General features: G+C 25.9%; 1 protein-coding gene across 14 annotated transcripts in view; it reads right to left on the bottom strand.

The window, feature by feature from the left end:
• LOC127286158 (ras-related protein Rab-37) overlaps positions 1–16,889 on the bottom strand; it is a 293,485-nt gene that overhangs the window by 251,449 nt on the left and 25,147 nt on the right. For 2 of the 14 annotated variants that reach the window (XM_051312495.1, XM_051312481.1), the window contains exon 1: positions 16,101–16,130. Coding sequence is in view for 4 of the 14 variants with exons in the window: in XM_051312477.1 (XP_051168434.1) it covers positions 6,357–12,806 (6,450 nt within the window). In the remaining 10 variants the exon portion in view is untranslated. Of the gene's footprint in view, positions 1–6,223; positions 12,927–14,884; positions 14,956–16,100; positions 16,178–16,889 lie in introns of those variants that run through there. The other 12 variants (XM_051312496.1, XM_051312482.1, XM_051312479.1 and 9 more) reach the window with 11 other exon arrangements.

The following is a 16,889-nucleotide window of genomic DNA, read 5'->3' as shown; positions in this document are numbered from 1 at the left end:
CCCCAATTTCACAACTATCGGGTCGATCATCGACTTAAACATCCTTGAAGGAAGACATCAAGGAAAGTATTTTCTGGCATATATAATTGGATGTGAGTCCCAATTATTCAACATTGCCAGGAAAACGAAGATCCACTTTTAATAACAGAGACCTGTCAAAACACTGGTCATCGCCATCTTCCAGACACATGTTATTGTTTAGCGTCCCTATCGGAGATTTATCGAACTTTCTTTCGACCGTCGATAATTAATGAAGTTACCATCTGACGCGCATCGATTACCAATTGTGGATCTTTTGTAACTCGGGCGAGACTCACCATGTAGACGAAGCGCGACGAACGGACGCGATGACGCGGACGAACAGCCATTTTTAATCATTCTCGTTTTGGCGTTCGCGACACAAACAGGAGTCTGTTAATTAATAGTGCAAATTAAATTATAAAACAAGTTAAGAAAAATGAGACGAGGTCTATTGAGAGGACGGCGGCGTATCTCCGGTGAGTCTCTCGTCCATTAAGTGAACTTTCGGCTGATTTGATCGCCTAAAATGTTAAATAATAAAAACTCTGTTCTACGAAAATTTGTGTGTTTCCACAGGTCCCTTCAGGACCTGTTTCAAATTAGAACTAAATTTCTGTGTTTTCACAGGTCCCTTCTGGACCTGTTTCATATTATAATTAAAGTGTGGTTTAAAACTCATATTGGTGATTTTCCTTACCCACCCGCTCTCCTTGTTAACAGCTGGGCTAGCATATTAAATTCATTAAATAAATGGTTTGGTTATTTTCCACAAAATAACCTGGCGTCTCGGGCATTAAATTAAAATAAACCAAATATAGCGGGTATTTTATTCAAATCCACAATTAAAGTAAATAATTAACATTAAAAATTTCAGTAAATTTAATTAAATAAATAAATAAAAATACACATTATAGTATATTATTTTATTTTAAAATTTTTTAGACACAGTTATTCATTTTTTATTTTACCTTTATGAATTTTCTCTTCAATTAAAATTAATTTTTATTTATTTAATTTTTTAATTCAGCAAATTTTACAATATTAAAAATTTTACAATATTCAATAATTGTTTAAAATTAAAAAAAAATTCACTTTAAAATTGCTTAAAAATAAATTAGGAATTTTCAAAAATTTCAATTTAAAACTTTCTAAAACTTTAATTAGTTCTAAAATTTTCCATCTATGTTTTTCTGAAATATAATACATTCAACTATAACATTTGCAAAAGTCAATTATTTTTATAATATTCTTAAAAAAGTCAATTAAGTATTTGAAAGAATTTTTCAATTAAAAACTTTTGAAAGTCAATATTCGTTTTAAATTATTTGATAAATTATATTTTTAATTCTAAAAAATTTAATTATTGTCTGAAATTAAAAAAAAAGGTTTTGAAATTCAGAAAATTCCAAAAATACCAAATACATATTTTCATAGATGCAGAAATAAAGCAATAAAAGTTAAAAAAATAAATATTTTAATAAATAAATTTAATAAATTAATGCATGCATTTTTCTAAATATTTTATCGTTGGGCTTCATCCAGCAAAATTTTATTTACTTTTTTATACTGTATCTCGTAAAATATTTATTTTAACTATATAATTAAATCTTATGTAAAGGTGTGGTAGTAAATGTAAATAGGATAAGAATTCATAAAATAATATATTTTAATTAAATAAAACAATGTAGGTACATAACTAACCGACAGTTTTTAAACGAAAAATAAAGATAACTTAGTAATAATTAAAAATGGAAATAAAAATGAATTTCAAATAAGAAAGAAAACTAAAAGAAATTTTATATATATTTATATATATATATATATATATAAGACTGCTAATATCGAAAAAACAATTTTATAGTTACATTAATAAATTAAATTTCATTAACGTGAAATATTAAATCGGATGAATATAATTCATTTAAATCGTTAACTAATTTAACCATACGATACTCATCTAAAAACGAATCATCTTTAAGTAAAATAAAATTAACATTCTCCCCATCAATAGTTTTCTTAATTATTCCATATTTTTTCAAACCAAAACTTTGTGGAATAAAATATCTTCGATTTGTTGGAAATTTAAAACTTCTATCAATATATGCAATTCCAGCCATACTATTTAAGTTCAATTGAGTGAATAATATTTTTTTATCGGAGGTATTTGGGATGTATTTCATAGCATCTTCTTGAATTCTATGAAACGGATTATCTGTACTAAATGATACACTTTTACCTAATTCTCTTCCTAATATTTGATTGTAATGTTCATTAGAAACTAAACGTGCTTGATAAAGTGGAAATGGTTTTTTGAAAAAATGTCCAGTAATAATTTGTCTTAGGGCCAATCTCTTAAATGCAACATCTAATCTTGTTTTCCAATGTACATCTCGTATTAAATTACCAGAAAAATGTGAATAAATAACGAAGTAATCCTCAAATCGGATATTATTTTGAATTCCTATTGTACTCTTGAAAGCGTCAAACACAGGTGCAACATCCTGTATATGAACATGACGAAATATTCTATTAATGGTTCTCTCTGCAGATGCTAAATTTTTAACTTCATTTAAAGAGTATTGAAACAGCACATCATCAATGAAAATGTTATTTTTTATTTTTAATGAACTATATAGACTTGGAATTGAACCACTTTCAAAAATGTCTTTTGCCAATGAATTATAAGAAAGTAAATTTTCACTTGAACCTGGTCTTAAAATATATTCCTTTAACATTTTTTTCGAATCACTGAATCTGTGTAGGGGTATTCTCGTCGATATAAAGTAAGCAGCCTCTTCAATATCTGAGGTTCTTGTTAATTGATATTTTTCTTCATTGTTATGTAACTTTAAACTCTCTTCTTTAATTTTAATCCATTTTTCTTTTTCTATTGGCTTTTGAACTAGATCAATTTGCAAAATAGAATCTCCATTAATGTAATGGGCATTCTTTACAGTAAACTCCAGTTCCGGGTATACAATGTATTGGTTTTTTAAAGTATGCTGAAATTCAGAAAGATCGACAATTTCATATTGAGAATTCAAAGTTATGTAGAAACGTACTTCCTTTTCAATGGGTAATTTTGATATTTTAGAGTCAATTGGTGCAATATCTGTCAAAAATGTAAGATCATTAAAATAAAATTTTTTTCCTTTTAATTTCTCCAAATCATTAACAAAAGTGCTTTTCATTGATGTTTGACTAAACAATTTTGTTGGATGTTTAAATTCAGTTTTAATATTTTGCATATTTAATAATGACTCGATAAGGCTTCGAACATTTTGCAAATTTAATTTATTGTCTTTCAATCCAGCTATTCCATTTATTTCAAACTCCAGTAATGTCCCAGCACACTCCTTGTTCCAGATATCGTCTAAAATTTTATGTTTATCGACAATAATATCAGTTCGACAATTTCCTTGCAAAGTAACTTGTCCAGATCCCCGTGAAGTGGATGGAATATTATCACTCGGTAAACCCCTTTTAACAATAGGTTGTTTATTTTTCATTACAATTTTAAAATTAACAACTGACATACTTTCTGGTGAATTTAGATTAATGTAAAATTTATCATTTGAAAATAATTCATTTAACTTATTTACCAATTTAACCATTCGTGTTTCTTTTTTAATGTCAAGATCGTGCATTACCATTGTAACAAAATCAGATCCTTTAACTGGTGTTTTTACTTCCCCGAAATGTCTTAAGTTATTATATCAGGAACATAATACATTTCCATTGGAACATGGAAATAATTAGGATCAATGTGCACTATTCCAGATGGATTGTCAATTCCCAATTTAATCATTAGTAATGACGTTGAATCACTAGTTCTGAGAGTATTTTTTACAGCATCTTCTGCATTAGAATAAAATACCCTACCATTCATTTTAAAACGACGAAGATAATGTTCAGTAGATAGTAGGTCTTTCCAGTCTTTAGCACTTATTTCTATAGCATGATAAAGTGTGTTTGGCATTTTAATAAATTTATCATCACACTGTGTAAGGGCTAATCTGTATACTGAAGCCAAAAAACTTCTCTGTGCATGTAAAGTTGGTGGTAAAGTTTTTGCAAAATGTGAATACAATACATAATAATCCTCAAATCGCATACTTTGGCGAATTGGAAGTAACTTATAACTTTCATACACAGTTTCAGTATTTTGTAAATGAGTCCCATCAAAAATATAATTTATTGTTTTTTTCGCATCTTCCAAATTTTTAACCTGATGTACAGATTCTTTAAATAGCACATCATCAATAAAAATGTGATTCTTTATTTTATAATTTTTAAATATTTCAGAAGGATTATTACCATTAATTATTTCCTTCGCCAACATTTCATAAGTAGGAACACGAGTTTCAATTGGATCGGTTCTTAAAATGTAACCTTTTAACATTTCTTCCATTTCAGTTAATCTATGTCGAGAAATATTTAACGAGATAATACTGGCAGCATTCTCGATATCTACACTTCTTGTAAATGTAGATATTTCTTTAGTGTTAAGTAAATAATTACTTTTTATTTTATATATCTGCCAATCGAATTCCAATATTGTTTTAGTTCTAAGAGTAAGAAATCCCTTCCATTTTGGAATTCAGCATTTACTACCGAAAATGTGAGTCCTGGATAAACAACAAATTGGTTTTTCCAACTCTTATCAAATGCTGCCAAATCAACAATTCCATTTTGAGAATCACTTGTCATGTGATAACGAATTTCTGTTATGAAATGTAAATTTTTATTAACAAGATTAATTTCACTTAGACGAATATCTGTTAATAGGGTAATATCATTGAAATAAAAGTCCTCTCCTTTCATTCCCTTCAAATTATCAAAAATTTGTGGTTTGTCTAATGTTTGTTTTTGTATAAATTAGCCCAATTTTCAGGTTTTAAATTGTCTAAAGAAAATAACATTTCACGATAATTTTTTTCACCATACCTAAGTTTAGATTGGTGGTTACTTAAAACTAATTCTTCAAATTGCCTTGAAGTATCAAGAATATTACCACTTGTCACAATTTCTCGTGATGTACCTGGTTTCATTGGTGTCTTATTCCATTCAATCGTATTATGATAAACTTGATAATCTTTTATTATTTTCGTATCTTCATGTAGATTAAAATAAGGCAAAAGTCTTTGAATAATTTCCTTTTTTCCCATTTTAGAAATATCAACATTTGGCAAACTTTCTGTTGAATAAAATTCTTTTTTAACAACATGTTGTTCAGTTGCCCTCGAATTTCCCAAATTTAATCCATTTGATGTTGAAGGAATATTATCAGTTGGCAAACTTCCTTTTATAGCAGGTTGTTCAGATCTCGGTAGTGTGGGTATTATTTTCCTATCTGCATTTGAATTAAGATAAGGCATGTTACTTTGGAGTAGATCATTTTCTCCCATTTCAAATTTCAAATTAGAAATTTCATTAGTTTCTGGATTATATACACGATAGGAAATTTTGTTCATGTTATCTTTTATTGGCAACACGGGAACTGGTAATAGATTGCCTTCAATGGTTCTTAGTTCTGCACTATTTTCAAATGATGATATGAATTTTGGTCCAAAAAAGTGTTCACCGCCGGGATAATAATGTAAAAAGAGTTTATAATTCTTCTCTTCATGCAGAACCTTTGGCATCAGACCATTAGTTGTGATTGGTAGTTCTATATTAGTATTCAGCTTTTTTAACATAGTTGTTAATAACAATTTTAGATTTTTATTCATTGAAATCTTTGGAATCAGACAGTTTACTCAAATATGACATCCATTTTTCTAGTAATATTTTAGTAACATTTTTATCCATCACAAATTTATCCTTTACCCTGTATCCTAATGACTTTTATCCTCTATCTTTACAACTTTTTACCCACCTTTTTTTCTGTGGCTAATCTTTATAAAACATAATTCTCATTTGGCCTAATTTTACATTATCCTAATTGTTACTTGTTCTAATATTATAATCTAACATAATTCTAAAATGGCTTACTCTTAATGTAACCTTATTCTCTTTTGGCCTAATCCTCATTTTGATCTATTTCTCACTTGGTCTAAACTTCATTTGTCACCCGCTTATTCATTCGTTTACTCTATCTTATCTACTATTAAAATAAAATTCAACAGTTAAATTAAAAATGAAGGTAACTTTTATTATAGTTATCATATTAAGTTATTTTTACACTCTAATAAATTAATATCAAGGGAAAAAATTATCATTTCAACAAATATTGAAAAGAAAAATTTCAATATTAGCGCAGGACTTAAGTTTAGGAATTTACAATAAAATGAGATACATAATTTCAGCTCAAAAAAAACAATTATTAAATTTATTTAGATATTATTTAAGTAGAACTTAACATTTGATGATAGTAAAGTATTTAACTTAACTGCTAATTTAGCAATAAGTTTCTCTTTGAAAAAATTCATGTTACTAAACTTATAAATAGTAATTAACATTCCGTTAATGGTTTTAGTATGCTTGCGAATTTTCATAAATTCTACTTCATGAGGAATAACATAAAATCCTTTTTCAAATGGAAAAACACGACCAATATTTGCTATTCCAGCCTCGTTAATCAATTCAAATTCACACAATATTATTTTCTCCGATGATTTAACGAGTGGAAAATCTTTAATTACTTTTTCCCGATTTGAATAACAGGCAATCATTGCATTAAAAATTGGCACATCACATTTTAATTTATGTACAACAAAAACAGTATAAAGAGTAATTGGTTTATTTATTAGCATTTCATTCATAGACTGTCTTAAAGCAAGTCGATATAATGAAATTGCTAATCGTTTTTGTTCATTTACATCTATTGATAAAGTTTTAGAAACATATGAATATATAACATAGTAATCTTCAAATCGAATTTGTTTTTCAATTAATGTTACACTCTGATACATTTTAAATACAGATTCAACATTCTGTGGATAAACTCCACTAAATAATTGATTAATTATTTGTTTTGCCGATTCCAATGAATTAATTTTATGTAATTTATCATAAAACAATACATCATTAATAAAAGGACCATTAAATATTTCAAACTGTTTATAGTTCTCCGGAATTTTAAAATTTACATAATAATCTTTTGCCAATTTATCATAAGTAGGAACATTACATGTATACTGATTAATATTTAAAATATATTTTTTTAAAATTATTTTCATATCTCTAAATCTTTGTAGAGGAAAATTAGATGATATTGATAAAGCAGCATTCTCAATAAATTTCATTATTTTAGTTGATTCTATTTCTTCAATATCAATTAAAATTAAATCTCTTTTTCTAATTTCCATCCAATCAAAAATTGGCATTGATTTTTGATTTAAATCTAATACTAAAAGACGATTTTCATTTAAAAATTTTACACTATGTACATTGAATGAAATTTCTGGAAATACAATGTAATCGTTTTTAAAACTATCATGAAATTCAGCAAGATTGATAAATCCATTTTTAGAATGAAAATTTACACGATAGAGAACTTCTGTTTCGGTATTAGTTAATGATAATTTTTTATTGATAATATTATTTGGTTCAATATCGTTTAATAGTGTAATGTCATTAAAATAAAAATTGGATCCTTTTAATTTACTTAAATAATTATCAATAATTATGGAATTAGTTACTGTTTGATGAAAATAAAGTTTTTTTACTTCATTTAAAGTTGTATAAATAGTTTTAAATTGAGATAAATAATTAAGAAGTAATCGAACTGATTGCATGGCAAATTTATCTTCCTTTATAAGTTGTAATCCTTGCTTTTTAAATTTGTTTAATGATTCAACGTATAAATTGTAGCTTTCTTCACCTAATTCGTGAATGTAATGATTCAAGGGAATTTGAGGCAAAATTTCTTTTGTAAGAGGTTGTACTGAATCCATTAAAATTCCAGTACGACGTGCAGGAAAATTTTCTTTTAAATTAATTTCTCCAAATGGAGGATTTTTCATTGTTTCAAGTGAACTATCAGAATTAATATTTTTAAGTAAAGACAAATCTGCATTTAAATGTTCATCTGCATTAGGTTTTTTCTTCTTTATTGGCGTCTTATTAATTGATTGTTCATTTTTTATCGTATTTCCAAAATTTAATCCCTTCGAAGTTGACGGAATGTCATCAGTTGGTAAACCTCCTCTAACAATTGGTTGTCCATTTTTTATCGAATTTTGAAAATTTAATCCCTTTGAAGTTGACGGAATATCATCAGTTGGTAAACCTCCTCTAACAATTGGTTGTCCATTTTTCATCGAATTTTCAAAATTTAATCCCTTTGAAGTTGACGGAATTCTATAAGTTGGCAATTTTCCTTCAACAATTGGTTTTAGATTAGCGTAAAATTTAGTATCACTTGAAAATAATGTATTTAAATTATTTACTAATTTAATCATTCTTTTTTCTTTTGGAATTTCAAAATCGTTATATATTACTCTCAAAATATTTTCTTTTTCATACTCCACTTTTCCAAGAATATTAAAATTTATTGTATCAGTAAGATAATACAGTTTCTTGGGAACATTGAAATAATTAGGATCAATGTACGCTATTCCAAATGAATTTTTAAAATTTAATTCCAACAATAGTATTTTATCAACATAGTTAGTTCTGTGAGTATTTTTTAAAGCATCTTCTACATTAGAATAAAATGGAATATTTCCAAGACTTTGACTAATATCACCATCATATTTCTTAGCAAAATAAAGGGTACTTGGAAATTGAATAAATTTATCATCACACTGTCTAAGAGCCAATCTGTTTAATGCAGCATTAAATCTTTTATTTGCATGTAGACTTATTGGTAAAGTTCCCTTTAAATGTGAATACCATACATAATAATCCTCAAATAGCATACTATGCTCATTTGAATGTGAATTAAAAATTTTAAACACAGATTCAACATTCTGTTCATAAGTCTTATCAAAAATATTGGCTATTGTTTTTTTCGCATCTTCCAAATTTTTTACCTGATATAAAGACTTTTCAAATAGTACATCGTCAATAAAAATATGATTCGTTATTTTCCATTCGTTAAATATTTCAGAAGGTGTAATACGTGTATTTATTTCCTTTGCCAACATTTCATAAGTAGGAACACGAGTTTCAATTGGATCGATTCTTAAAATGTAACCTTTTAACATTTCTTCCATTTCAGTTAATCTATGCAGAGGAGTATTTAATGAGATAAGATTAGCTGCATTTTCAATACTTACACTTCTTTCATAAGTAGTTATTTCTTTATTTTGAAGTAAAATATCATAGTTCTTTCTATTTTGCAACCAATCGGTTTTCAATATTGGCTTTTGTTTTAATTTTACAAGTAAGAAATCTTTTCCATTTATGAATTCAGTATTTTCTACTGTAAATTCGAGTTCTGGAAAAACAACAAATTGGTTTTTAAAACCCTTTTCAAATTCCGCCAAATCAACAAGTCCATATTGAGAATTAATTTTTATTTGATACTGAACTTCTGTTTTTAACGGATTCGCCGATACCTTATTAAGAAGTTCAATTTTACCATGTGGAATATCTGTCAAAAGGGTAATATCATTAAAATAAAAGTCCTTTCCTTTCAGTTGCTCCAAATATTTGACAATATTTTGTTCTTTTATTGTTTGACTAAAATACAAGTGACTTGGCATTTTATGGTCCACTATGTCTTGAATGCTTTGTATCTTCTCTAAATTCATTTTTATTATTAAAACTTTTACTTTATTTTTGTATAAATTAGCAAATTTTTCATATTTTAAATCATTTAAAGATAATAAAATTTTCCCATACTCAATATCACCAAATATAATTCTAGCCCAAAAGTCACCACCCAATTCACCACTATAAAAATGATCAAAATCTGACAAGCTTTCTTCTGAAGTTCCTGAGTTAGCAGAATTCATTAGTTTATTATCCCCATTATTCGTATTATAATGAACCAATTCTTCAGATCCCTTTGAATTATCAAAATTATTATTACTTGGCACTCTTTCTTCTAACGTACCTGATGTCTTCATTGGTATCTTATTCAATTCAATTGTATTATGAAAAATTTGATAATCTTTTATTATTTTCGTATCTTCATGTAGATTAAAATAAGGCAAAATTCTTTGAATAATTTCCTTTTTTCCCATTTCAGAAATATCAACATTTGGCAATCTTTCTGTTGAATACAATTCTTTTTTAACAACATGTTGTTCAGTTGCCCTCGAATTTCCCAAATTTAATCCTTTTGAAGTAGACGGAATATTATCAGTTGGCAATTCTCCTTTAACAATATGTTGTCCAGTTGCTCTCGAATTTTCCAAATTTAATCCATGTGATGTTGAAGGAATATTATCAGTTGGCAAAGTTCCTTTTATAGCAGGTTGTTCAGATCCTGGTAGTGTGGGTATTATTTTCCTATCTGCATTTGAATTATGATAAGGCATGTTACTTCGGAGTAGATCATTTTCTCCCATTTCCAGTTTTATATTAGAAATTTCATTAGTTGATGGATTATATTCACGATAGGAAATTTTGTTCATGTTATCTTTTACTGGCAACACGGGAACTTGAAGTGAACTGCCTTCAATGGTTCTTAGTTCTGCAGTTTTTCCAAATGATGATATGCATGTGGGTCCAAAGAAATTTTCACCTTTCGGATAATAGTATTGAACGAGTTTATAATTATTCTCTTCTCTCAGAACCTTTGGTATCAGACCATTAATCGTTGACTGTTTCATATTAGTATTAAGCTTTTTTAACATAGTTGATAATAACAATTTTAGATTTGTATTGATCTTTGGAATTTTTTGAATCATAATGTTATAAATCTTGTGCAATTTTTGGTAGCCAAACTTGCCTAAGTTGTTGATTAATTCAAATCCAGGATCTATAACTCGTAAGAAGGTAATAGATAAATCTTTTAACAGAGACTTGGTAAGAATTTCTTGCGAAAAGGTTTTGGTAATTAGTTTTGCAATTTGGAATAATGAATTAAATTTAGTGGCACTTGATAGGGTTGTACTGATTACATATTTTTCGCTTAATCTAGTTACTAAGCTGTTGGTTAATTTTGTTGAATATTTTGCAGCAAGACCCGCTACAGGCATCAGGGTGAGAACATCTAGAGAACAACTAATTACGGCATCTTCTGCATTTTTTGCTATTATATTTTCAATACAATTGTAAAATGGCACAAGTATTTTAACAAAATTAAAAACCTTCTCTTTTGTAGTTTCATTTTTATAGTCTTCCATTAGCTGCTTTACAAATTTTGTTGTCTTTATTTCGGCAATTCTCTCAACAAATGCTTCGCTATTTTCATTAGCTTTTTGAAGAATTGTGGAATATTCACCACTGGCTATTGGGAAAGAGAGCAAATTAGTAACTGCTTTAGAAAAATTTTGCTCGTTCCCACTGTTTGTAAGTAAAGTTAAATTTTTATTTTCCTCTTTAATTGCGTAAAATTCTGGCATATTTTTTTCCTTCTGTATTGAAAATAATAGGTAAATGTCATTGTTTATCTGTTTTTTTATTAATGGACCGTTGTATGTTCTAAAAGTATCGTAAAGTACTCTTGCTGACATCACAGTAATATTTGAATTCAATTTTTCTTCAAAATTGTTTTCTACTATAAATTTTTTAATTCTAATCTTTTCAATTTCATTATATGTCTTTCGTACATTTTTAAATTGATTTTCATAGACAACTTGCAATTCGGGTAGATTTTCTAAAAAACAACCAGAAGGAAGAAATAATTTTACAAAAATATGAGAATATGACATATAGTTTGTCACAAATTCAAATGAATGATTTTTAAAATGAGAATAGGTACAATGTTTCTCTAGTATAGTTGTTGCCAACAATCTTCGATTTTTTAATTCTTTCATTTCCTTCTCAAGTTTGTATAGAGGAATATTGTCAAAAAATTGATGTACAAAATTATTCATTCTTGTATTAATATATGAAAATAAAATCTTATAAGCTTCAATCCAAAATTCTATATTTGATGAAATTTGATATTTTTCTCTGAATGTTTCTTTTTCCTTAGAGGCGTAAAAAAATAGTGCCGGTGTTGAGAAAACATTTAACATTATTTCATAAGTTTCGTTATCGTAAGCCTCTTGTAAATCAAACTCTCGTGTAATTGAAATTAAATCTCCAAACGAAGCGTTTAGACTTTCTCCAAGTATGGATTTAACAATTTTTAAACCAGCCATTGCGTATAAATAATCCACTTCCATTATGTTCATATCTTTAATTTCTGGCTCGGGAAATATTGGCAGAATATATTCAAAAAAAATTGTTTTAGCTGACAAAAAATTAAGTTTCGGGCTTTTGTTTGTTTTTGAACAGTAATCTATACTTGTGTAATTGTTAAAAAGTTCCTGCTTTATAGTTTTCATCAACGTGGAATAAGATGTATTATCTGCCTTGTTGATTATTTTTGCTAAATATCCGTTAATATTACCATAGTGTGAAAATAGAGCATTGTTGATGATGTACTGATATGTTTCATCTACGTATTTTGTATCGAGTGTTTCATTTTCGCCACCACCGTAGAGATCGGTTCCTTTTAATATTGTTTGTAGAAGCTGGAGTTTTGTTTCGGTTTCATTGTTGGAATTATTAAGGTATTTAAAATAAGTATTTAGTACAGGAACAGACTGATTTCGCTGATTTAATGTAATGAGGCTTTCGTTGTAAAAGATAATTCCGAGAGTTGTAATATAGTGACAAACAGATAGATATTGTATGTTTGGTGGAAGTTGTACGAAAACTGATGTGTCGTTCATCATGAGTTGATTGGCTTTTTGCTGTGTTGATTTTTTAATGTTTTTACTGTAGTAAATTTTTTATATATTTTTTGCTGTTGTATCTCTTCACTTTTGTGAGGTTTTAATTTTTCCTGAGGAAACCTGAAATAATTTGACATTATGTTAAATTTAGCTTTTTATTGCAACGATCGGTTGAGCGCTCCGTATGAAATTTTATTTTTCAAAATAGACCCATTTGTAAGATGATATGAAAAGTTATCAACACAGGAATCTACATTACCGACCATCGGTAAAACAGGAAACTGAATTTAAAAAATTTACCGACATTTATAAGTACGCGTATTAAAAATGGAAGATGCAATTGCAAATGGGTGTCTAATTTGGCGTGGAATTCATTAAAAAATATTGTTAAATAAAATAAATAAATTAAATTATTAGATTCAGTTAAATATACTTTTTCTCTTATTATAACGAATAAGATTGTAAAATTTCCTTCAGATAACATTTTAATTTTTCCAAATAGATCCAGTAATTTTTTTTTAATATTGTACGTCGTTAAATATTTATTTTTATTGTTGTTGACATATCGATATATATTTAGTTTTAAGAATTTAATTTTTTAAACGTGTCTTATTTTTTACTGCTTTAAAATTGTTCACATTTATTAAATGTATTTCCATATGTAAAAGAAAATATTGAAGAAATTTGCAAAAACAACTTTTTTTGTAGATACAGAAATGAAGCAATAAAAGTTAGAAGGATATTATAAAACATTTTAACGTTTTACTTTATCAAGCAAAATTTTATTAATTTTTTTAATATTGTACCTATGTCGTTAAATATTTATTTATACTGTTGTCGACATTTATCGATATATTTTGTTTTAAGGATTTAATTTTTCAAACGTGTCTTATATTTACTGCTTTAAAATTCTTTTGTTAAGTTAATGATTTATTTTGAATTAACTTTAAATTTCTTAATTTTGTCAATTTATAATAATAAAATAGATTAATTAAACTATTTTGTTAAGTCAAAAAAATATTTTCTCTGATTATAACGGATTTTAAAAATTTCCTTTAGATGAATAATAAGAAAAATAAGATTAAAAAATCTTGTTTTATTTGACAAAATAACAGTTAAATAAATTGTAGGAAGGGTCAGTTGAGGTAAATGGGGACAAGAGGTTTTAGAGCTTAATTTACAGTCTTAAAATTAAGTTCAAGGTCAATATTTTAACCTCAGATCACCTGCAAGAGGTTTCGACTATTGCCAAGCTTTTGTCTTGACAATTGGCAGCAAGATAAAAAAAGTTATCGCTCAATGCATAAAATCTTGAAAATCAAAGTTAAACTGTTTCAGTATTTTGTCGAGCATTTCAAAGAAAACAGACTTCAAAATCATACCAAATTTTTTTCTTATTCCTTATGAATCCTATAACATAGATTCACTTGAATTTTTGATTTTTGTCAATTTTGTTAATAATACCAAGCTGTCCTCATTAACGCTGAGTTTTCAAATTTTTGGGGTAAATGGGGACAACTCGCGATCATTAACCAAATTGATAAAAATCAAAATTTCAAGTGAATTTCTGTTATAGGAGTCATATGGAATAAGAAAAAAATTTGGTATGATTTTTAAGTCTGTTTTTTTTCAAATGCGAGACAAAATACTAAAATAAAAAAAAATAAAAAAATTTCAATTGGTTCAACTATTATATATCTACTACAAATTTTTTTCAAGTTTTTTCATCCCTTAATACAGTAATATACTTAAGGAAACTATTTTCTTAAAACTTTCTTAGAAACTATGCTGACCCCATTTACCCCAAATTTTATGAAATTTTCAAAATTTTGGGGTAAATGGGGACAGTCAGTTTCATGCGTTCAAAGCTTATATACATTTTTTTCTGCTGCATAAAATTAATCCTGGGAATGTAAATAACAACATAAAAAAAATAAATTAGAAAATATTATCTTTTAAAGGAAGAATCTTACGTAATTTGTGAAAAATAGCGATTATGTCCCCATTTACCCCAACTGACCCTACATTTTAAGAAGATTATTAAAAATAAAATTATTATATAGAATTATTTTACTCACCGTGAATGACCACTTGTAAAGCAAAACAACCACATTTAATTGTCTCCGATAGAGAAATGAAGCAATGAAAACTAGAAGGACAGTTAAATATTTTAATATTTGACTTTATAAAGCAAAATTTTTATTAATTTTTTTTAATATTGTACGTCGTTAAATATTTATTTTTATTGTTGTCGACATATCGATATATTTAGTTTTAAGAATTTAATTTTTTAAACGTGTCTTATTTTTTACTGCTATAAAATTGTTCACATTTATTAAATGTATTTCCATATGTAAAAGAAAATATTGAAGAAATTTGCAATAATAACTTATTTTGTATAAAGAGAAATAAAACAATAAAAGTTAGAAGGATATTAAATATTTTAACGTTTGACTTTTTCAAAAAAAAATTTTATTCATTTTTTTATATTGTATGTCGTTAATATTTCTTTTAACTTTTGTTGATATATCGAAATATTTTTTTTTCAAGGATTTAGTTTACTACACGTGTCTTATTTTTACTACTATAAAATTTTACATATTTATTAAATATATATCTATATGTAAATAAAAATATTGAAAAAAACTTTGCAACTCACATTTTTTTGTCAATAATATATAACAAAATATATTTTTTCTAAAATATATCTACACTAATACGTTTTGTCTTTTTTATTTTTTTTAGAAAATATAAATTAGAGAAGTTAATAATATAAGCAATAAATTTTTTTTACAAAAAATGTTGATATTTTATCTTTAAAACTTAAAAAATTGATAATAACATCATTTAAAAAAATTTTGATGTTTTTCAAAAAAAAAACACGTGTTGAAAAATAACTTTTAAAATTGATAGCATTTTTAAGGATGTTTTAAGTATTCAAAAATAAAAAAAAGGAAAATTCAAATTATTGAAACAAATAATTATATCAATCTTATTTGGGTTCATTTAAATACATTTTTTTGTTATGTTAATTATTTATTTTTAATTAACTTTAAACTTTTTACTTTTGTGAAATAAAAATAATAAAATTGATTAATTAAACTATTTGGTTAAGTGAAAGAAATTTTTTCTCTGATTATTACGAATTGTAAATATTTCCTTCAGATGAATAATTAGAAAAATAAGATTAAAAAATCTTGTTTTTTTTTGATAAAATAACTGTTAAATTAATTGTAGATACATTTTAAGAAGTTTAATAAAAATAAAATTATTATATAGAATTATTTTACTCACCGTGAATGACCACTTGTAAAGCAAAACAACCACATTTAATTGTCTCCGATAGAGAAATGAAGCAATGAAAACTAGAAGGACAGTTTAATATTTTAATATTTGACTTTATCAAGCAAAATTTTTATTAATTTTTTTTCAATATTGTACGTCGTTAAATATTTATTTTTATTGTTGTCGACATATCGATATATTTAGTTTCAAGAATTTAATTTTTTAAACGTGTCTTATTTTTTACTGCTTTAAAATTTTTCACATTTATTAAATGTATTTCTATAAGTAAAAGAAATTTTTTTTTAAAATATACCTACCTAAACTAATTTATTTTGTTTTTGTACTTTCTAACTTTTTTCATATAAAATATAAATTAGAGAAGTAAATAATTATGAACTTGTTGTAAAACTAAAATGTAATTTAAATAAAAAATTTATTTATTTAAAGGATCTTTTAAAAATTACATATGAAATTTTCAATATATGTGTCACGTCACCGTAACATTTTTTTATAAATAAATAATATTTATGTAAAATTAATTTTTTTTAAATAAATTAATACATTTGTAAATAAATAATTGTTTTTAAATAAACAAATAATTGTAAACAAATATTTATAAATGGATGATTATATATAAATAAACAAATATATTTATAAATGGATGATTATTTATAAATAAACAAATATATTTATGAATAAATGATTATTTATGAGTAAATGAATTGTTTATAAATATTAAATGTATAAATAAATAATAATGTTAATAACGAAATAATCATAATTAATGTTAAAATATAT

This window comes from Leptopilina boulardi, unplaced genomic scaffold (genome assembly GCF_019393585.1).
Source record: "Leptopilina boulardi isolate dan_hultmark-lab unplaced genomic scaffold, ZJU_Lbou_2.1 LbouV2_351, whole genome shotgun sequence".
NCBI lineage: Eukaryota > Metazoa > Arthropoda > Insecta > Hymenoptera > Figitidae > Leptopilina > Leptopilina boulardi.
Note: the sequence above shows the minus strand (reverse complement) of the source record. Positions and strands in the feature narration are given on the sequence as shown.